Source organism: Myotis nattereri (assembly GCF_964212035.1).
Source record: "Myotis nattereri genome assembly, chromosome: 8".
Taxonomy (NCBI): Eukaryota; Metazoa; Chordata; class Mammalia; order Chiroptera; family Vespertilionidae; genus Myotis; species Myotis nattereri.
In genome coordinates, this window is record NC_138083.1 from 5112052 (window position 1) to 5128879 (window position 16828).

A 16828-nucleotide genomic window follows, 5' to 3' on the forward strand; every position below is an offset into this window, starting at 1 on the left:
CGGGGTGGGGGCGGGACCGCGGGAGGGGGGGCGCTGCGGGGGCGAGAAGGCCAGGTTCAAATTTGGGCGCCTGTGTCCCACGTGGCCACAGTGGCAGCCTCAGTGGGAGCCCACAGTGGCCTGTTACAAGGGCGTGCGCTTTCCTCTCTTTTCTTCCTTCCTTCTTCCTTCCTTCCTGCCTTCTTCCTTCCTTCCTCCCTTCCTTCCTTCCTTCCTTCCTTCCTTCCTTCCTTCCTCTCTTCCTTCTTCCTTCCTCCCTTCCTGCCTTCCTTCCTTCCTGCCTTCCTTCTTCCCTCCTTCCTCCCCACCCTGGAAGAAGGGAGCCAGGGAGGGAGCAGGGGTGTCCTGGTGGCACAGCAGGGGTGGCTGGGCCCTCTCACCCTCACCTAGGACCAGGGACAGCAGCCCTGAGAGGAACTGGGAAGTGATTTAAATGGGGCGGACACTGGTAGTTTAACCGGATGGTTTCCCTGGCACAAGGAAAGGCCTGGAAATGGCCGACGGGGCAGCAGGTGGGTGCGCCCGGCAGAACCCAATTAGGAAAATGACGTGGCTCAGGTCACACCTGCCCTGGGTGGAGACCTCACATGTATGTCTGCTCAAAACCCATCTCCCAAATAACCTGAAGACAGGTCCCCGGTCTTCATAGTCACAAGGGTGAGGGGTCATTCTGAGAAATGAGCAAAGGAAGAGAACCCCAGGGAGGCGGTGCTGGCCGGAGGAGGGAGGTGGTGGCCACTAGTGGCCCTGCCACACCAGGGGAGGCCCTGCGGGACCAGAGGCCGGTGGGTGGACAGACAGGCCGAGACAGCCAGCACATGGATATTCACGATGCAATTCTTTCAACTTCTCTGCATGTCTGAAACGTTTTATAACAGGTGTTGGGGAAATGAGAAAAGTGGACCTGACTCCAGCGGTGAGGCTGCAAGTCACTGCTGGCCGTGGCACCCGGTGTCTGACATGTGTCAGAGCTGAAGGCGATTGGCTCACGTGACAATACAACGACTCCTCTCACCTCCAGGCTTACTCTCAGTGACTGAGACTCTCTCATTCTGACGCTCAGTGATCACGTCGTTTGATCAGAAAGTGGGGTTCCTTATGGTTTAGCATTTTGAGTCAGCCACCAAGAGTTGGCCAGAAATTGTCCTGTAAGAGATTTTAATTTTTTTTAAGATTTTTAATTGATTTTTAGAGCAAGCAGGGAGAGGGAGAGAAACATCGAAGCATCGGTGTGAAAGCAGAACATTAACATCGATCGGCTGCCTTCTGCACGCTCCCCACCAGGGATCGAGCCGCAACCCAGGCAAACGCTGACCGAGAATGGAACTGGCAACCCTGCAGTGCAAGGGCGACACCCAACCAAGTGAGCCACACCAGCCGGGACAAGACTGTAACCTCTTGCCCCTATGAACTCAACTAATTATTGTAAGTGAGCAATTAGGAGGGAATGCTGCCAAATATAACAGATCAGTGCTTTTCACTTTTGGTAGGTGTGGTATCGGGCCAATAATATTGACAAGAGAATCACCAACCTCATTCTTCAGTCTTTCGTGTTTCTGAGTGGTTTTGTGCTCAAGGGAAGGAGAGGGAAGGGAAGGAGGAAAGAGAGAGAGGTGAGGCTGTTTCAGTGTGTGAGACCCGAGGCCAGAGTGGAGAACAGGTGGAGGCGGCGCCGCAAGGCTGGCTGCAGGCAGCGCCCGTGTGGTGGAGCTGGCAGCCTGGTTCAGCCCAAATGGCTGGGGCATGAGAACAGACTTCATTTTCCTTGAATGAGCCTAGGGCCGTGGTCGGCACTGCGGCTCGCAAGCCACATGCGGCTCTTCGGCCCCTTGAGTGTGGCTCTTCCACAAAATACCATGTGCGGGCGCACGTACAGTGCGATTGAAACTTTGTGGCCCATGCGCAGAAGTCGGTTTTCGGCCTGGGCGAGTCTACTTTGAAGAAGTGCTGTTGATATTTGGCTCTGTTGACTAATGAGTTTGCCGACCACTGGCCTAGGGACTCACACCTCTGAAGTCATCAGTGGCACAGCCATGCCTGGAGCTATAGAAATCCCCTTGGGTAACCCTCAGAAGGACCCAGAGGAGAACGCTCATGAGTTCAGACCCGCGACACCCACCATCTAGGCCCCTGACACCCACCATCCAGGCCCCCGACACCCACCATCCAGGCCAGTGCACACCTGGTCTCTAAAAACTAAAAGCGTGAATGTTAAAGACAATGGTGGACCTGAGAACCCTCCACTCACAGCACTCACTGCAGCAGAGTATCAGAGCACCCTGTTCTGGAGCCTGAGCCAGAGGATGCCTCAGGCGGAGAAGACAGCACAGATAAGCCAGGCTGTTAGTGGCAGAGGTCAGTGAGGGTGACAAGCTGTCAAAGCAGCGGGTGCGAACTTGCAGACCTGGAGTGCCAGAAAAGCAGGTTTCTCAACATTCAGCCCCAGGATCCTATGAAGTTGCATTTAGGTCCTGCAGGGATGGAAAACTCCCTTTCCTGTGGGGAGGTGATTTTCCTTCCACCTCTGGGCTCTTGGCTGAGAACCGCACCCCTGTCATAAAAGCCAGGCGAGCAGGAGAAAAGCAAACAGGAGTTAATAACCTGCGCTCCTGGGCGAGACCGGGACACTGAGGAGCCCGGGAAGTGGCCCAAGCTCCACCTGGAGGAATGGGGAGTCTTGTTGCTTTCATGGCGTCTGAACAGAGGCAGCTGTGGGAGACTAAACCATGTGGTGAGGCGAGAGAAAGACAAGGACGCTTTTAAAATAAAATCTGTGTGGACTTCTCCTGGGCCCAGCTCCTCAGCCCTGGTGCTAAGGATGCTACTTTCTTTCTGGGGATGCCTTTCACATAGAGTTTTCACCTGCTTTTAAGAAAATAAAAAGGTTAAGAGTGTGTTTCTTGTATTTACTGCTTTTCAAGTGCCTTTACCTGAAAACTGTCATATGCCAGCGTAGCGGACGGACGTGGCCATTGGTTCTGAACTGACCTCCCCTTGTGGGGCCGGAGCCAGGCTTGCAGTCTGAGCAGCGCAGCATGAGACTGTGTGAGCTGAAGAGAGGCTGAAGGTGCACATGCAGCCTTCATTTCCTCTAGAACATCACTCACATGAGAAGAGGTATATTCATGACTGCCCACTTTTAAAATCCCATGTGTATTTTCCAGTGTGATCACAGTTAATTTCTTAAGCAAGGGCTCTATGAAGAGTTTCAGAAGTTAGTGATTTATGTTGTGTTCCTTCACTGAGCATTGTTCTGTGCTACAGAGTTTTGTGGTGCTAAAGCAATCTTAGGAGGAGGCGCTGACTGGCGGGGTTCCAATGCCAGGCCAGCCTAGTAAGCACCCCATAGCGCAGCCCAATGCCTGCAGGGTCAGCGGGCAGCCAGTCTCAGGCAGCCAACAAGGCTTTCCCAACAAGGCAGCCACAGGAGCTGGCCCCAGTCAAGGACTTTCCTCGTCTCTATGAAATCCTGGCCCCACCTCCTACCTGAGGAGGCTCCTAACCACTTAGTTTTGGTGCTGCCCCATCTGAACCAATTTTTTCTCAAGTAAACTTAAAATGTTTAATATGCCTCAGTTTAACTGTTAACAATGGTATGGGGTGTTCAGCACCTGCTGGCACTGAACCAACCATTTAATTCTCTGATGCAGAGTGACACTAAATGAAGAACACGCTTTGGAACCGAAATCAAACATTTTCTTGCCCGTTTCATTTTGGTTACAATCAAAATCTTTTCCTTTGATTAGAAGGTATTAACAGAACAAATTCAATGCTATTGAACAGGTTTAATCGCCACCTTGTGGAGAATAAAATAGCAACATCCAATAATTACCATTTTCTATACACACTAATGATTTAAAACCTTTAATATGGTAAGTTTTCAAACGATCAAAAAAAAGGTTTTTTAAAACCATGGTTAAAAATAAGTCAGCAGGTCTAAAATGGAGTTGCTCTTGCTGAGCCCCAACTTCATTGACACTTAATTACAGTTTCTGCTCCCCCAGAAATGGCATCTTCAACCAGCCAATTGGGAGTCACCTGATCAGCACTGGCAGATCATCTGCCTGACAGACCCCGTGGGTGACCTAGCAACCACCAACCACGGAGCTGCGCAGTGTAACGCCCTTGTTTCCGCCCCTCCTGCCTACAGGTCTTTCCTTCTGCACAGTTGCTCCAAGCTCCCTTCCACCTGCGAGAAGGGATGCTACCCAATTCATGAATCATTGAAGAAAGCCAATAAGGTCTTTAAAAATTACTCCGTTGAATTTTGTTTAACACCCCCAAAGCCATGAGCAGCCACTGTTTGGTAGACTCAGAAGCATACATCTCATGGTCAGAGGCGAGCTGAGAAGAGGAGCAAAGGGCCTCTCAGAGGACTGGCGTGGTAGCTGCTCAAAACTGCCATCCCCGCCCAGCCGCCTGGCTCCGGATTTGAACGTCAACCACGAACCAGGAGGTCACGGCACATTCCTGGTCGGGGCACATGCTCAGGTTGCAGGCTGGATCCCCAGGAGGGGCGTGCAGGAGGCAGCCGATGGGTGTTTCTGTCTCATCACTGAAAGGCACAGCCCGCCCTGCTGTTGTGGATGCTGCTTCATGGTAGAAAGGAGCTGGGCCGACAGTTTCTCCTCGGCACCTCTTTGATGTAGCCGAGGAGAGATGAGGCAAGCCCTGCAGGAAAACTGCATTGAAAGCAAAGCAAAACCATCTCAGGAAAGTCCAGACAGTATTTTTCTACTGCCCCTCTGGTCTTGGGGGAAGGAAAATGCAGATTCACGGAGACTTAAGTATCGGTTTTATTGTGTACAAAAGCCAGCACACAGTAATGATCCTAACATCAAGCAACACATGCTGAATGTTTTCAGGCTGCTTGGAATGATGCTCTGTCCATGTAATGAATAAATAATACTGCTTCTCTGTTACATGAAATACAGTACCACCAAGAGTTTTATATTTTAATGTAGCTGATCAAGCAAGTGCGCATATAGGAAAGCATTAATGGGCAACGTTTATATCGTGGACGGTAGGAAGTCTTACGTCTTTTCGGAAACTAACAGCCCTGGGGACCATTCCGAACATCTTCCTGTAGCTGTTAGCCATCATAAGGCCCACAACAGCCTCGCCCCCATCTTTTTGTCTTCAGCCCCCAATGTCACCCAAACTTTACTGACTAAACCTTCAGCCAATTTCGTCAGTAAAGTTTTAAGAAACCATCTAAACGTAAACAATTGTAGATAATACTGGTATATTTTTGTAGTTCATTTTTATACGTTTTTAAAACTTTCCCCACTGACTGATTCTAAGCCTAAGTCATTCTTCTTAACACTCTCTCAACTTTTTGGTTACTTTGTTTCCCTGTGGGTTGTTTTAATTTGTTTAAATGCAACTTGTATGTAAACAACTCCCCAGAAATAAGAGGCACTTCTTAGAAACACGGTGACTTCACTAGATGAGCAGGAAACTCGGCGGCTTCGACATGCACTAAATGAGCTCATACCTACACTCTCCCACGCCGCTTGAGGACCACGGCGTTCATCTGCAGCATTTGGTGCATTCCGATATGTTAGATTTGTGATCAGAAATCAAAAAACCAGCCCAGCTGGTGTGGCTCAGTGGTTGAGCACTGACCCATGGGCCAAGAGGTTGCTAGTTCGATTCCCAGTCCGGGGACATGCCCAGGTTGTGGGCTCCATCCCCAGTGAGTGGCATGCAGAAGGCAGCCGGCTGATGCTTCTCTCTCACCGATGTTTCTATCTCTCTATCTTTCTCCCTTCCTTTCTCTCTAAAAATCAATAAAGACATATTTGTAAAAAAAGAAATCATAAAACCAGAAGTGTGCTCATCGCTAATCACCTGCACTATTCATCAGGATCTCTGACCCCATCACAACAACAACGGTTAAAATAAACCATCAACCTGAGGCAAAAGAGGAAGCAAGCTAAGCCACTTTGTCAGTCTTTAAAAACCATCCTGTCATGTGACGTTATGACTGCTCCCCGAATTAAGTAACCACCTTCAATGCAAAGAACAAATGTAACATCCGCGGTGTCACCTCTGAATTTCTTAAGTGTGATGGTCCTCCGCTCAGACCACAGGAAGCCAGCAAAGTGAAGCAGCTTGGCCTCTCCCTGCAGGTGCCCCAAGAGCACCCACATGGGATGGACACCGTGCCTGGATAGGCAGAAGCTCTGCGGGAACCCTTCCGTGTTAGCATCAGGAGCACACGTGTGTGTAATGGGCTTACAACGATTTACTGGCCAGAAACTCCTAAAAAACTGTGTGAAAACCTGGCAGAGAAGGAATCGTGAGCGCCTGCCAGTGTGTTTAAAGGGCCCACCTGTCACGCTCACAAAGAGCAGGGCAGCCAGCGATGCATGGGGTGACTCAGGAAGCCCAGAAAGAAAAGAAGAGTCTCTATGTTTTCAAAACACAGCACATAGACTGGGAACAAAAGAATACTCTAGTGAGGACTAGGGAAGCAATGCGCATGCGATGTCCAGCTTCCGTCTGTGTAAAAAGGTGTAAGATCTCGGGGTAAGAGCTTGCTTTCTCCGGGCGGGGGCGGGGGTGGGAGGGTTATTAAGGAAGGGGGGGGGGGTGATGGGAGGTGAAAAATGTAAGAAAGGATCTGTAAATATGTGAAAATAAAGTCTGGGAAGAAAAAGACTACCATAAAAATTTTATGTTATCTAGTATGACTGAAATCAGATTTAAAACAGGATCTTAATATTTAACATTTGCCTATTATTTTAATTATGTGTATCTTGTCCTTATGCTGCTAACTTAGAAAGCACCTTGGATGCCATTGACTGCTGAGGGAAAAGTCTGCAAGCTATTAGATATTTTCAAATGAGAGAGCCACGTTTTTCATCTGCCCCAAAGGTGAACACATAGAAACATGTAAACGGAATACTCTTTTAAAGGGTTAAAATCAGCTACCATCATTAAACATACCTGGGGAGTATTAGACTAAGTGAAATAAGCCAATCAGAGAAAGACAAATACCATACGATCTCACTCATATGTGGAATCTAATGAGCAAGATGAACTGGCAAACAAAATAGAAACAGAGGCATGGATGCATGGAACAGACTGACAGCTGTTGCCGGGGGGAGGAGGAAGAGGGACTGGATAAAAGACGGTGAAGGGATTAGCCAAAGAACGTATATGCATAACTCAGACACAGACAACAGTGCAGTGATGGCCAGAGGGAAGTGGGGGCTGGGGCAGGGTGGAAGTAGGCAAAGGATGAGGGGAATGGGGACAGCTGTAATAGTGTCAACAATAAAAATAAGATAAATTTAAAAACATACTGTACAGCAAAAAGTAGTCAAACAAAGGTTTCAGAGCTATTCCCACAGAATCTCACGGCACAGCCCCAGGGACACTTAGATGTGGCGTAACTGCAGTGCAGCAGGAAGCCTCCGGAGTCCGCAGCCGCGGGGCCTAGCAAGTCTGCCAGGAAGACATGCAGCACCTTCATCCCCATCCACGGCCCACTCTGCCCCCCCGAGCCAGATTCTGAACTCCTGCTCTTGTAAACTAAAAAGATCATTATTCTGACCTCCGACAGCAGGCTCTGGGTCCCAAATCAGGAATGTAATAGCTGTTCCATTCCAAGTGGTTCCATGTGTTTCTAGCTCAGAGGCCCTTCGTCCACAAACTCTATACGGTGGCTCCTCTTCAGGGCTGGGGGCCACGTATTCCATGCTGGCCCTCCTGACAGCACGTCACGCTCACCCACTGACTTCCCACCCTCAGCTTAGAGAACACAAATCTAAGATGCTGCTTCTTTTTAACCAACATCCAGGAAAATGTATGAAAACACTAGATTCTGTGGTCTCTGTGTAGCAGGTGGCTTTGTGATAAATGATTTTGCTCAAAATCCATGCTCCCCAGTTTGACAAGGAGCCAGAACTTCTAGGGCTGAATAGGACAGCTTCTGCTTGGAGGGCTCATGATGGGGACAAAAGAGAGAGTCCTGACCGCCTCGGACACTGGCATCCGGCACCGGCTGTCTTGGACGCAGGTGACCGGCACTGTGAAACTGTGGGCGCTGTTCTCGTGAAGGGAAAGTGGAGCTCACCCTCCAAGTTCTGTTCTCCACAGCCGCCCACCGGCTCAGTTAACTCTTGCCCGGGGAGTTGTCACTCTGTTCCTTTACCTGGTACAGACCTTGGTTAATTATTACCCAATGGCTGTCATTTCTTAAGACTGTCAACATGAAGAAAGACTTCCCAGCATCCTTTTGTTGAAAATACCTGGTGTGGGGACTGAAGAGCCAGGCAGCCCCAAAGTGGCAGTAATCATAACGCTTCTTGACATTCGAATCTTGTCACTATCGGGGGCCTCATATTTAGGGTTCTGCTGGTCTTCACAGCTCACCATTTCGGATGTTATTTGAATTTACGTGGGTACTGCTTTCCTCCATTCGTTCTGAGTTTTTTCTCACTGGCTACGGAGGACTGACCACAGTTATCTGCGTTTCCCTTTTTCCTCGGATTTGCATGTGCTTGCGTTCTGGAGGTCTTGGGGGGGTCTGCTGCGTCCAGGTTCCCGGGGGGCGCCGGGCCGCGGAGGTTACTGCTGCTCTCCATCCTGCGGCTGCTGTCGCTGCCGGCCAGGTCCCGGCGCGGCCGAGGGCTCCTGCGGCCCTTCTCCTCGGCCCACGCGCCCTGGACATGCTTCTGAGAGCACAGCCTGCTGGTGCTGAGCCCATCCAGGGGCTTAGCGGACGTCTCCAACCAGCAGTGGGGCGGGTGGCCTTCGCGGGGAGCGCCTTTCTTCCGCGAAGGGCCCGACTTGGGGGCGCTGTCCTGGTGGGGCCTGGACCCAGCGCTGGCCGGAGCCTTGCTTCTCCCCGGGCTCTTCAGAGGCCCCGCGGGCCCCGGCAAGGTCCCAGGCGCGGGGGGCGGCCGGGCTTTGGCCGCCGCCTTTGCTCTCTCGCCCTGGACAGTCAGGATTTGCAGCCACTCGAGCTGCACCAGCCGGTCCACGTACTTCCCCAGAAGCCCTCCTGCTCGTGGCGCGGGGGCCGGCCTGGGCTCCGTGTTGGCGAGCAGAGCCATGTCCCGCAAGTCCCAGGAGCTACAAGGCGGCGGGAGGAAGTCGGGGTAGCAGTATCCGGGTCTGGCGTGGCCCTGACCTGGTTGAAGGTCAAGGTCGAAGCAGACCGGGTCGATCTCCTCGGCTCGCAGACGCAGGTCTGGGGGTGTGCGCGGGGACGGGGGGCAGGGGGCGCGCTCCGAGTCGGAGAGGTCGCTGGCGCTGTCCTCCTCGGAGTCCTCTTTCATGAGCCTCAGGGACTGGAAGTCCAGCAGCAGCTTGTTCCCCGAGGCCCCCGGACATCCGGGCCCCAGCGGACTCCTTTTGGCTTTACCTTCTGGGAAAATGCTTCCTCCAAGCTCCTCCCCAGCCGGAGGGGAGACGCGGAGGAGGCTGCCCTTTGGCCTGGAAGGAACAGGAAGGCCTCCGGACTCGCTCTGCCTTTTCCCTGAAGCGTCCTTCCAACGTGGCACTTTATTCCAAGACCGGCCGGCATCCATGCTGCTGTGAGAAACAAAACTGCGCTTCTTAGTACCCAGTACCCGGGACAGACACTGTCTGCTGCCCCTCGCCCACAGAACCACCTGGCCAGGGCTAGGGGCCAAAGGCAGGCCTCGCAGCTCCCGGAGCAAGCAGGTCTAGAGACAACCCAGAACTGGTTCTGGAAACGCCATACAACCAACACAGGTGCCAGACATGCCTGCACAGATTCTACTTTATATCATTTACCAGCATTTCTTAAGAGCTCAGGTTATTATCCTAGGCCACTGTGTATACTTTGAAAACCGCTGGTTTGGAAAGAGTCTGTTGGAGAACTCTCAACCTGTTCTGTTAGCGATGAGCAGTGTTTAATAACATTCAGGAGGAAATCCGCGGCTTCCTCTTATATGCCTGTGTTAAATGAAGTGTAAACAAGATGTAAAAGGCATGTTTTATAGAACTTACTAGCTGGTGGGGATCCTGAGCCAACTAAAATCTATAATAATAAAAGTGTAATATGCTAATTAGATCGGACAGCCAAACGACCTTCTGGGTGTCATTCCGGATGTCCTTCCGGACAAAGCTGTGGCAGCAGGGGCCGAGGCAGATGCGGTTAGAGGTGATCAGGCAGGCAGGCAAGTGGTTAGGGGCAATCAGGCAGGCAGGCAGGCCAGCAGTTAGGAGCCAGTGGTCCTGGATTTCGAGAGGGATGTCCAACTGCCAGTTTAGGCCCAATCCCACATCAGGCCTAGACTGGCATTCAGACATCACCTGAGGCAGTGGTTTTCAACCTGTGGGTCGCAACCCCTTTGGCGGTCAAACAACCCTTTCACAGGGGTCGCCTAAGACCATCCTGCATATCAGATATTTACATTACGATTCATAACAGTAGCAACGTTACAGTTATGAAGTAGCAACGAAAATAATTTTATGATTGGGTCACAACATGAGGAACTGTACTTAAAGGGCCAGAAGGTTGAGAACCATTGCCCTGAGGGGTCCCAGATTGTGAGGGGATGCAGGCCAGGCTGAGGGACCCTCCCGAGTGCACAAATTTCGTGTGCTGGGCCTTTAGTCGTATATAATAAAAGGCTAATATGCAAATAGACCCAATGGCAGAACAACCGAACAAACAAACAACTGTTCACTATGATGTGCGCTGACCACCAGGGGGCATGTGCTGGAACATGGTGGGCGTTGGCCATGGCAGGATGATAGAGCAGGTGAGTGGGGGCGCCAGACCAAGGCAGGGCACCAGTCACTGTCATTGGGGAGAGGCTCTGGTGGTTACTGAAAATTCTTTGCTCCCGTGCGCTGTGGTCCCACCTGACACTTGCACCTGCTGCCAGCACCGGTCCTGCTCACACCTGCTGCCAGTGCCGTGGCTGCTGCTCGCACCCACTGCCAGCGCCCAGCACCAGCCCTGACTGTTCAGCGCCGTCAGCAGGTGCAAGCAGCAGCTGCTGGACCCAATTGCCCCTCAGGGCTTCTCCATCTCCCCCTGCTCCTGAGGGGAGATAGGGGCCGGCAGCCGCCTCTTGCACCCACTGCCAGTGCTGGCCCTGCTCGCACCCACAGCCAACGCCAGAGCTGCTACTTGTACCCACTGCCAGTGCCCAGAGCCAGTCCTGATTGCTTGGCACCGTCAGTGGGTGTGAGTGGCAGCTGCTGGCCCTAATCGTCCCTCAGGGCTTCTCCACCTCCCCATGCGATCAGGGCAGCAGCTGCCGCTCACACCTGCTGACGGTGCCGGCTCCAATCGCTTCACACCTTCAGCGGGTGCCAGCGGGGCTGATGCCGTCAGCGCATGAGAGCAGCAGCAGGGCTGTTGGTAGACAGCTGACCAGAGTCCACAGCGGGAGGGTCCAGGCAAAGGCGCTAAGGATGGGTCGAGACCCACCCCTATGCCTACCGCAGCCTCGCGGCCCACAGGTCCTTTCAAGGTGCACGGATCTGTGCACTGGGCCCCTAGTCTTAATATGAAGAAGTGTAGCATATACAACCTATACCTTCAATCAAAAGCTCATTAGCATTTTGAATAGGAAACAGGAACTCTGTATTTAAAAGGACAGAGTTGCATGGTGTCTTAAGACACAATAAGAATGGAAAACTGGTTAGTGTTAGTGCTGTCTGGTGTGTGGTGGATAGAGGGAACTTCTGAACACAGTGTGCTTGGCTAGAAGAGCACCCAATTCTTCCTGGGGTAATTCATTCTGAGGCAGGACCCCATATCCGCATTGGCAATATTTTCTTTTCAATTTACTTACCAAGGACATAGCATTTCACTAAGAATAATACTTCTCAGCACCATATGTCAGAAGGGGCAAAAAACAAAATGGGTGGTGGACATGCAACTAGTCATGTTTAAAGCCACTCGCTCACTCATTTCTGCTAGATAAAAATACAGGTGCATGTTTCTTATCCACAGACATATTATTTTCTTTCCCCAACCACACACAGTCCATCTGGAGGATCGAGATAGCGCAATTTTACAAGATACAGCAGTTATAGGAAAACCGTTTACCTGCTCTTCTGATGAGATTCACTCACCCTACTCCCTTTCTTGAAAAAATCACAGGGCTGGTCATCATCTAGGGCTGGACGCGATGCCTAAAAAACCAGACATGCGGTGATGAATCCCATGAACACACAAGAAACAGGCAGAAACCAGAATAGATCTAAGTATGATCCTCCATCGGGCATCACCTTCTCTGTTGTGCTTGAAATATTCTTGTGCAGTCTGTTAGAGGACGGTGAAAGGTGGGGAGGTAGCTTCTTTATTCCTCTTATATTTTGAAAAGACTCCTTACCACTGGAACTATAAGCAACAGAAATCAGTCAATAAGTACTTTTTAAATTCATTTTTCAATTATAGTTGACATACATATTGTATTAGTGTCAGGCATACGACATAGTGATTAGACATTTATATAACTTATCAAGTGATCAGCCCAGTAAGTCCAGTACCCATCTGACACCAGACATGGTCATTAGGATATTGTTGACTATATTCCCGATGCTGTACATAAGGGCCTAATTTTATAACTTGCAGCTTGTACTTCTTAATTTCTTCCCCCTTTCACCCATCCCCCCCCCCCCACTCCCTTCCCATCTGGCAACCATCAATTCTCTGTATCAACAAGTTTGTTTCTAAAAATATGGAACTCTTCACAAATTTCAAAATTTGCATATGATCCTTGCCCAGGGTCCATGCTAAGCCTCTCTGCATCAGTCCGTTTGGGGATGTTGTTGCCAAAGCCAGCACAGTCCATGAGTATGTATTGTACATGGTCCTGTATCCAGAGTTGGGCTGGTTCTCACTAGCTTGTTTTTAAAACTTTGTATAGTATTAAAATATTGGTGGGAGAGATTGCCTTATGTTTACAGTTTAATTTTTTCTACTTTATTTTCACAGTGGATATTGGGTACGAGATCACACTGCTATAAATGCTGCGAATGGACTCACACACACACACACCATCTCTTTGGAAATAACATACTGAGGACATCTGTGAGGCCAAGGTCAGGTGTCACTCCAAAGCTCCCATATCCAATCATTCGTTCATTCACAAATAATTACAGAAGTGCCTAGAAAATGACAGGATTGTGGCAATGTCTCACCTCCCATGGAGCTTAACTCTATTGGGGAAGCTCCCTTTCAAATCCCACTATCACATCAACCCATTAAAAGATTATCAATATATTAACACAATATCATATCGTCTTATCTCTTTGTGCAATTCTGTTGACTCAGACCACACAGTGCTGCTACTGCCTCTTGTTTTGAGTGGCCTAACAGTGCCCTGGTTGAAAGTGAATGCCCTCTTTAATAACAGCCGCCTGCCTGGAAGGAGGTGGGTTATAGGTCTTCATTGTCTTCCTGGGACTTCGCTGTATTACTTTTCACAATAAGCATATATGCCTTTTTGGTCAGTTTACATGTGATGGTAATAAAAATCCCATCTGGGCTCTCACAATTAATGAGGTATGCCAAAATCCACAGGCTTGATTTTAGATATACAGGATGTTCTTTACCAACCCTCTTTCATTAGTTTGGTGTTCTTTCTGCTCTGGACAGTAATAAGGAACCCTCTAGAATTCCTGGCCCCAAGCTGCTCCAGGCTTCTGTGTTTTTTTGCACAAAGTTAAGGAGACACATACCCGAAGGCCCTGAGGATGCGGAAAACAAGCTCAGGTTGGTGCAGGCTTGCCTCAGAACAAAGCTAAAAGTCCAAGATTTTGGCTGCAAAAACGCTTCCCAATAAGGATAGCTGTATCACAGGGTATTAACTCTTGTTCCCACAACTTCCTCTAGGGCAGCGGTTCTCAACCTGTGGGTCGCGACCCCTTTGGGGTCGAACGACCCTTTCACAGGGGTCACCTAAGACCATCGGAAAACACATGTATAATTACCTATTGCTTTTGTGATTAATCACTATGCTTTAATTATGTTCAATTTGTAACAAAAATACATCCTGCATATCAGATATTTACATTACGATTCAGAACAGTAGCAAAATTAGTTATGAAGTAGCAATGAAAATAATTTTATGGTTGGGGGTCACCACAGCATGAGGAACTGTATTAAAGGGTCGCGGCATTAGGAAGGTTGAGAACCACTGCTAGGGGCTTGGCACCTAGAGAGGAACAGCAGCAGCACCGCCCCGCCCCCCAGGAATTGGCTGGCGGTCCTGGGTGGCAAAGCATTGTGGGTGACGTGTGGACCAGACGCTTATCTGTGCAGCGAGGCTCCCTTGGTCCAGCCGAGGGTCCAGGCAGCAGGGCATAAGTACAAAGAGCTGGCCAGCCTAGAGGCTTGAAATGAGCTTGGGGGCCAGCTCCTGGAAAGGCCAGTTTTTGCAACCCCTCCCTCCCTGCCACCAGTAACCCATAAATCCAAGGACCCACAGCATGCGTTTTCCTTGTCTTCCGTTTGTGCAGACACGGATCTATGATCTATAGGCGCGCGGGCCTGGCAGACGCGGACAGAAATTGATCAGACCTGTTTCTCGATCGCCGAGGATACGTGACGAGGCCGCCAGCCTTCCTTCCCAGCGCCCTAGCCGGGAAGCCGTTCTGCTGTGCACCGCGGCAGGGGCGGGCCGGGGGCGGCGCGGCGGCGCGCAGCTCGGCGGCTCCCCGGCGGCGCTCTGGCCCGCGGGAGCCCGCGCGAGGGCGGCGTCACGAGGGGCGGGGCGGGGCGCTGGCTCGCAGGGAGGTTGCGCCCAGACCAGTTGCAGCCATGTAAGTCAAGTCGCGGACCGGGAAGGTGGGCGGGGCCGCTCCACCCACGCAGCCTTCCTCTACTGGTAAGAACCTTCCAGGAGGCAGAGCCCCGGTGCATGCGCTCCCCGGTGGCCCCGAAAAGCTTGCCCCGGAGACAGCATTCGTCTCTTGGGAAACAAGCCCTGTTTTCGCTGCAACTAACGGAAGACCTGGGAGAGGACTCGAGGGGCGAGGCGGCAGAGGGGAGGCGCAGCGGGTCCAGGGTTCCCTCGGGCTGCAGTTCCAGCGGACACTGGGGACTTCTGAGCACGGCTGGGGACGCCGCGAGGTATTGGAGGCGGGGTCGGGAGGCTGCCCCTCCGATTGTACCCCCATCGCCGGGGGGCCTGCTGGGCCATGTCCAGAAGCTCGGGCCCCGCGGTCCTGCCCCGCGCCTTGGGGTCCCGGAAGTCCGCCCCGCGGAGCCTTAGCTGCCTCTCGGACCTGGAGAGCAGGGCGACCCCGGAGGAGCGGCCTTGCCGACCCCACCGGAGCTTGGGTCGCGCGCCGCCGCCGCCATCCGCACCATCAGGCTGCGACCCCAGCCTGCGACCCATCATCGTGCGGCGGGCGCACTCGCTGCCCAGCTCTCCCGAGCGCCGCCAGAAGGCCACGGGCGGCCCTGGCGCGGCGTGCCGGCCGGACTGCAGCCGGCAGCACCGTGTGCGCTTCGCCGACGCACTGGGCCTGGAGCTGACGCAGGTCAAGGTGTTCAACGCGGGCGACGACCCCTCGGTGCCCCTGCACGTGCTGTCGCGGCTCGCCATCAACTCGGACCTGTGCTGCAGCCGCCAGGACCTGGAGTTCACCCTGCAGTGTCTGGTGCCTGACTTCCTGCCGCCCATCGAGGCAGCCGACTTCGGTGAGCGCCTGGGGCGGCAGGTCGTGTGCCTGGAGCGGGTCACCTGCTCGGACCTGGGCATCAGCGGCACCGTGCGCGTGCGCAACGTGGCCTTCGAGAAGCAGGTGGCGGTGCGCTACACCTTTTCCGACTGGCGCAGCACCCACGAGGCTGTGGCCAGGTGGCGGGGCCCCGCGGGTTCTGAGGGCACTGAGGACGTCTTCGCCTTTGGCTTCCCAGTGCCACCCTTCCTGCTGGCGCGAGGCTCCCGCGTGCACTTCGCAGTGCGCTACCGCGTGGCCGGCGCTGAGTACTGGGACAACAACGATGGTCGAGACTACAGCCTCACCTGCCGCAACCACGAGCTGCACATGCCCCGAGGGGAGTGCGAGGAGAGCTGGATCCACTTCATCTGAGCCTCGGGCCAGGGACCTGGCGCTCCTGCTCCCAAGCCAACCTGCGGTCACTTCTTAGCTGGGCGCTCACAGAAGAGGCAGCTGCTCTTCCCTGCACTCCGTCCCCACACCTAAATCTGACCTCACGTCCTGCTGCAAGGACCCCTGGCAGTGGCCATCCTGCCATCTACTTGAAACGTCTGTGCCAGCTGTAAAATGTAGCCTCCGGTGGCCAGAGGCCTAGTGTGTACCATGCTGGGGACGTGCTGGGTGGGTAGGTGCAGGAGTGCTGGGCTCTCTGAAAGGGTTCTGACTGGGTTTCTGGGAAAGGCCTGCATCCTCCCGCTAGGAAGGCCTGATTGCTTTTGCATGTGTCCTGATTGGGTCTCTGTAAACATAGGTGTTATTTATTATTGTGATGCTGGGACCTTTGATCCCTAGTGGTTGCCTTCCCGGGAGCATTCTGGATTTAATAAGCTAAAAGAGAAACCAGTTTGTGTATTTGTGCCCCAGTGTGACCCCCATCATGGTTCCTTGAGGCATTCCTGCCCTGGGACAAGGAAAACCCCAGCTTGCCAATGTTTGTGGACTTCTCACCGTGGAAAACTATTAATAGGCAAGCAGTGTATGCCCCATCAGTCATCACAACCATTCCTGGGAATCCAGGCTGCCCTGGTGAAGCTGTGTCTCCTACATCACAGCTGAGAACGAGGAAAAGCTTAAAATGTTAGCAAAACAGCCTCAGTGTCTCTTCTCACATCTCGCACTTCACTTGCACCTATTTGATAATTACATATCCACA

At 52.2% G+C, this 16828-nt stretch overlaps 2 protein-coding genes across 2 annotated transcripts; one reads left to right on the forward strand and one right to left on the reverse strand.

The window, feature by feature from the left end:
- Positions 1–8396: 8396 nt before the first annotated feature.
- Positions 8397–9560, reverse strand: FAM217B (family with sequence similarity 217 member B; the record flags this gene model as incomplete). The annotated part of the gene is made up of 1 exon (XM_081097844.1): positions 8397–9560. Exon 1 carries the CDS (start codon positions 9543–9545, stop codon positions 8397–8399), a length of 1149 nt encoding a protein of 382 aa, XP_080953970.1. The 5' UTR covers positions 9546–9560.
- Positions 9561–15147: 5587 nt separating this feature from the next.
- On the forward strand, positions 15148–16047 carry PPP1R3D (protein phosphatase 1 regulatory subunit 3D; the record flags this gene model as incomplete). Its single annotated transcript, XM_081097524.1, has 1 exon — positions 15148–16047. The coding sequence occupies one exon, from the start codon at positions 15148–15150 to the stop codon at positions 16045–16047; it is 900 nt and encodes a 299-aa protein (XP_080953650.1).
- Positions 16048–16828: the final 781 nt, after the last annotated feature.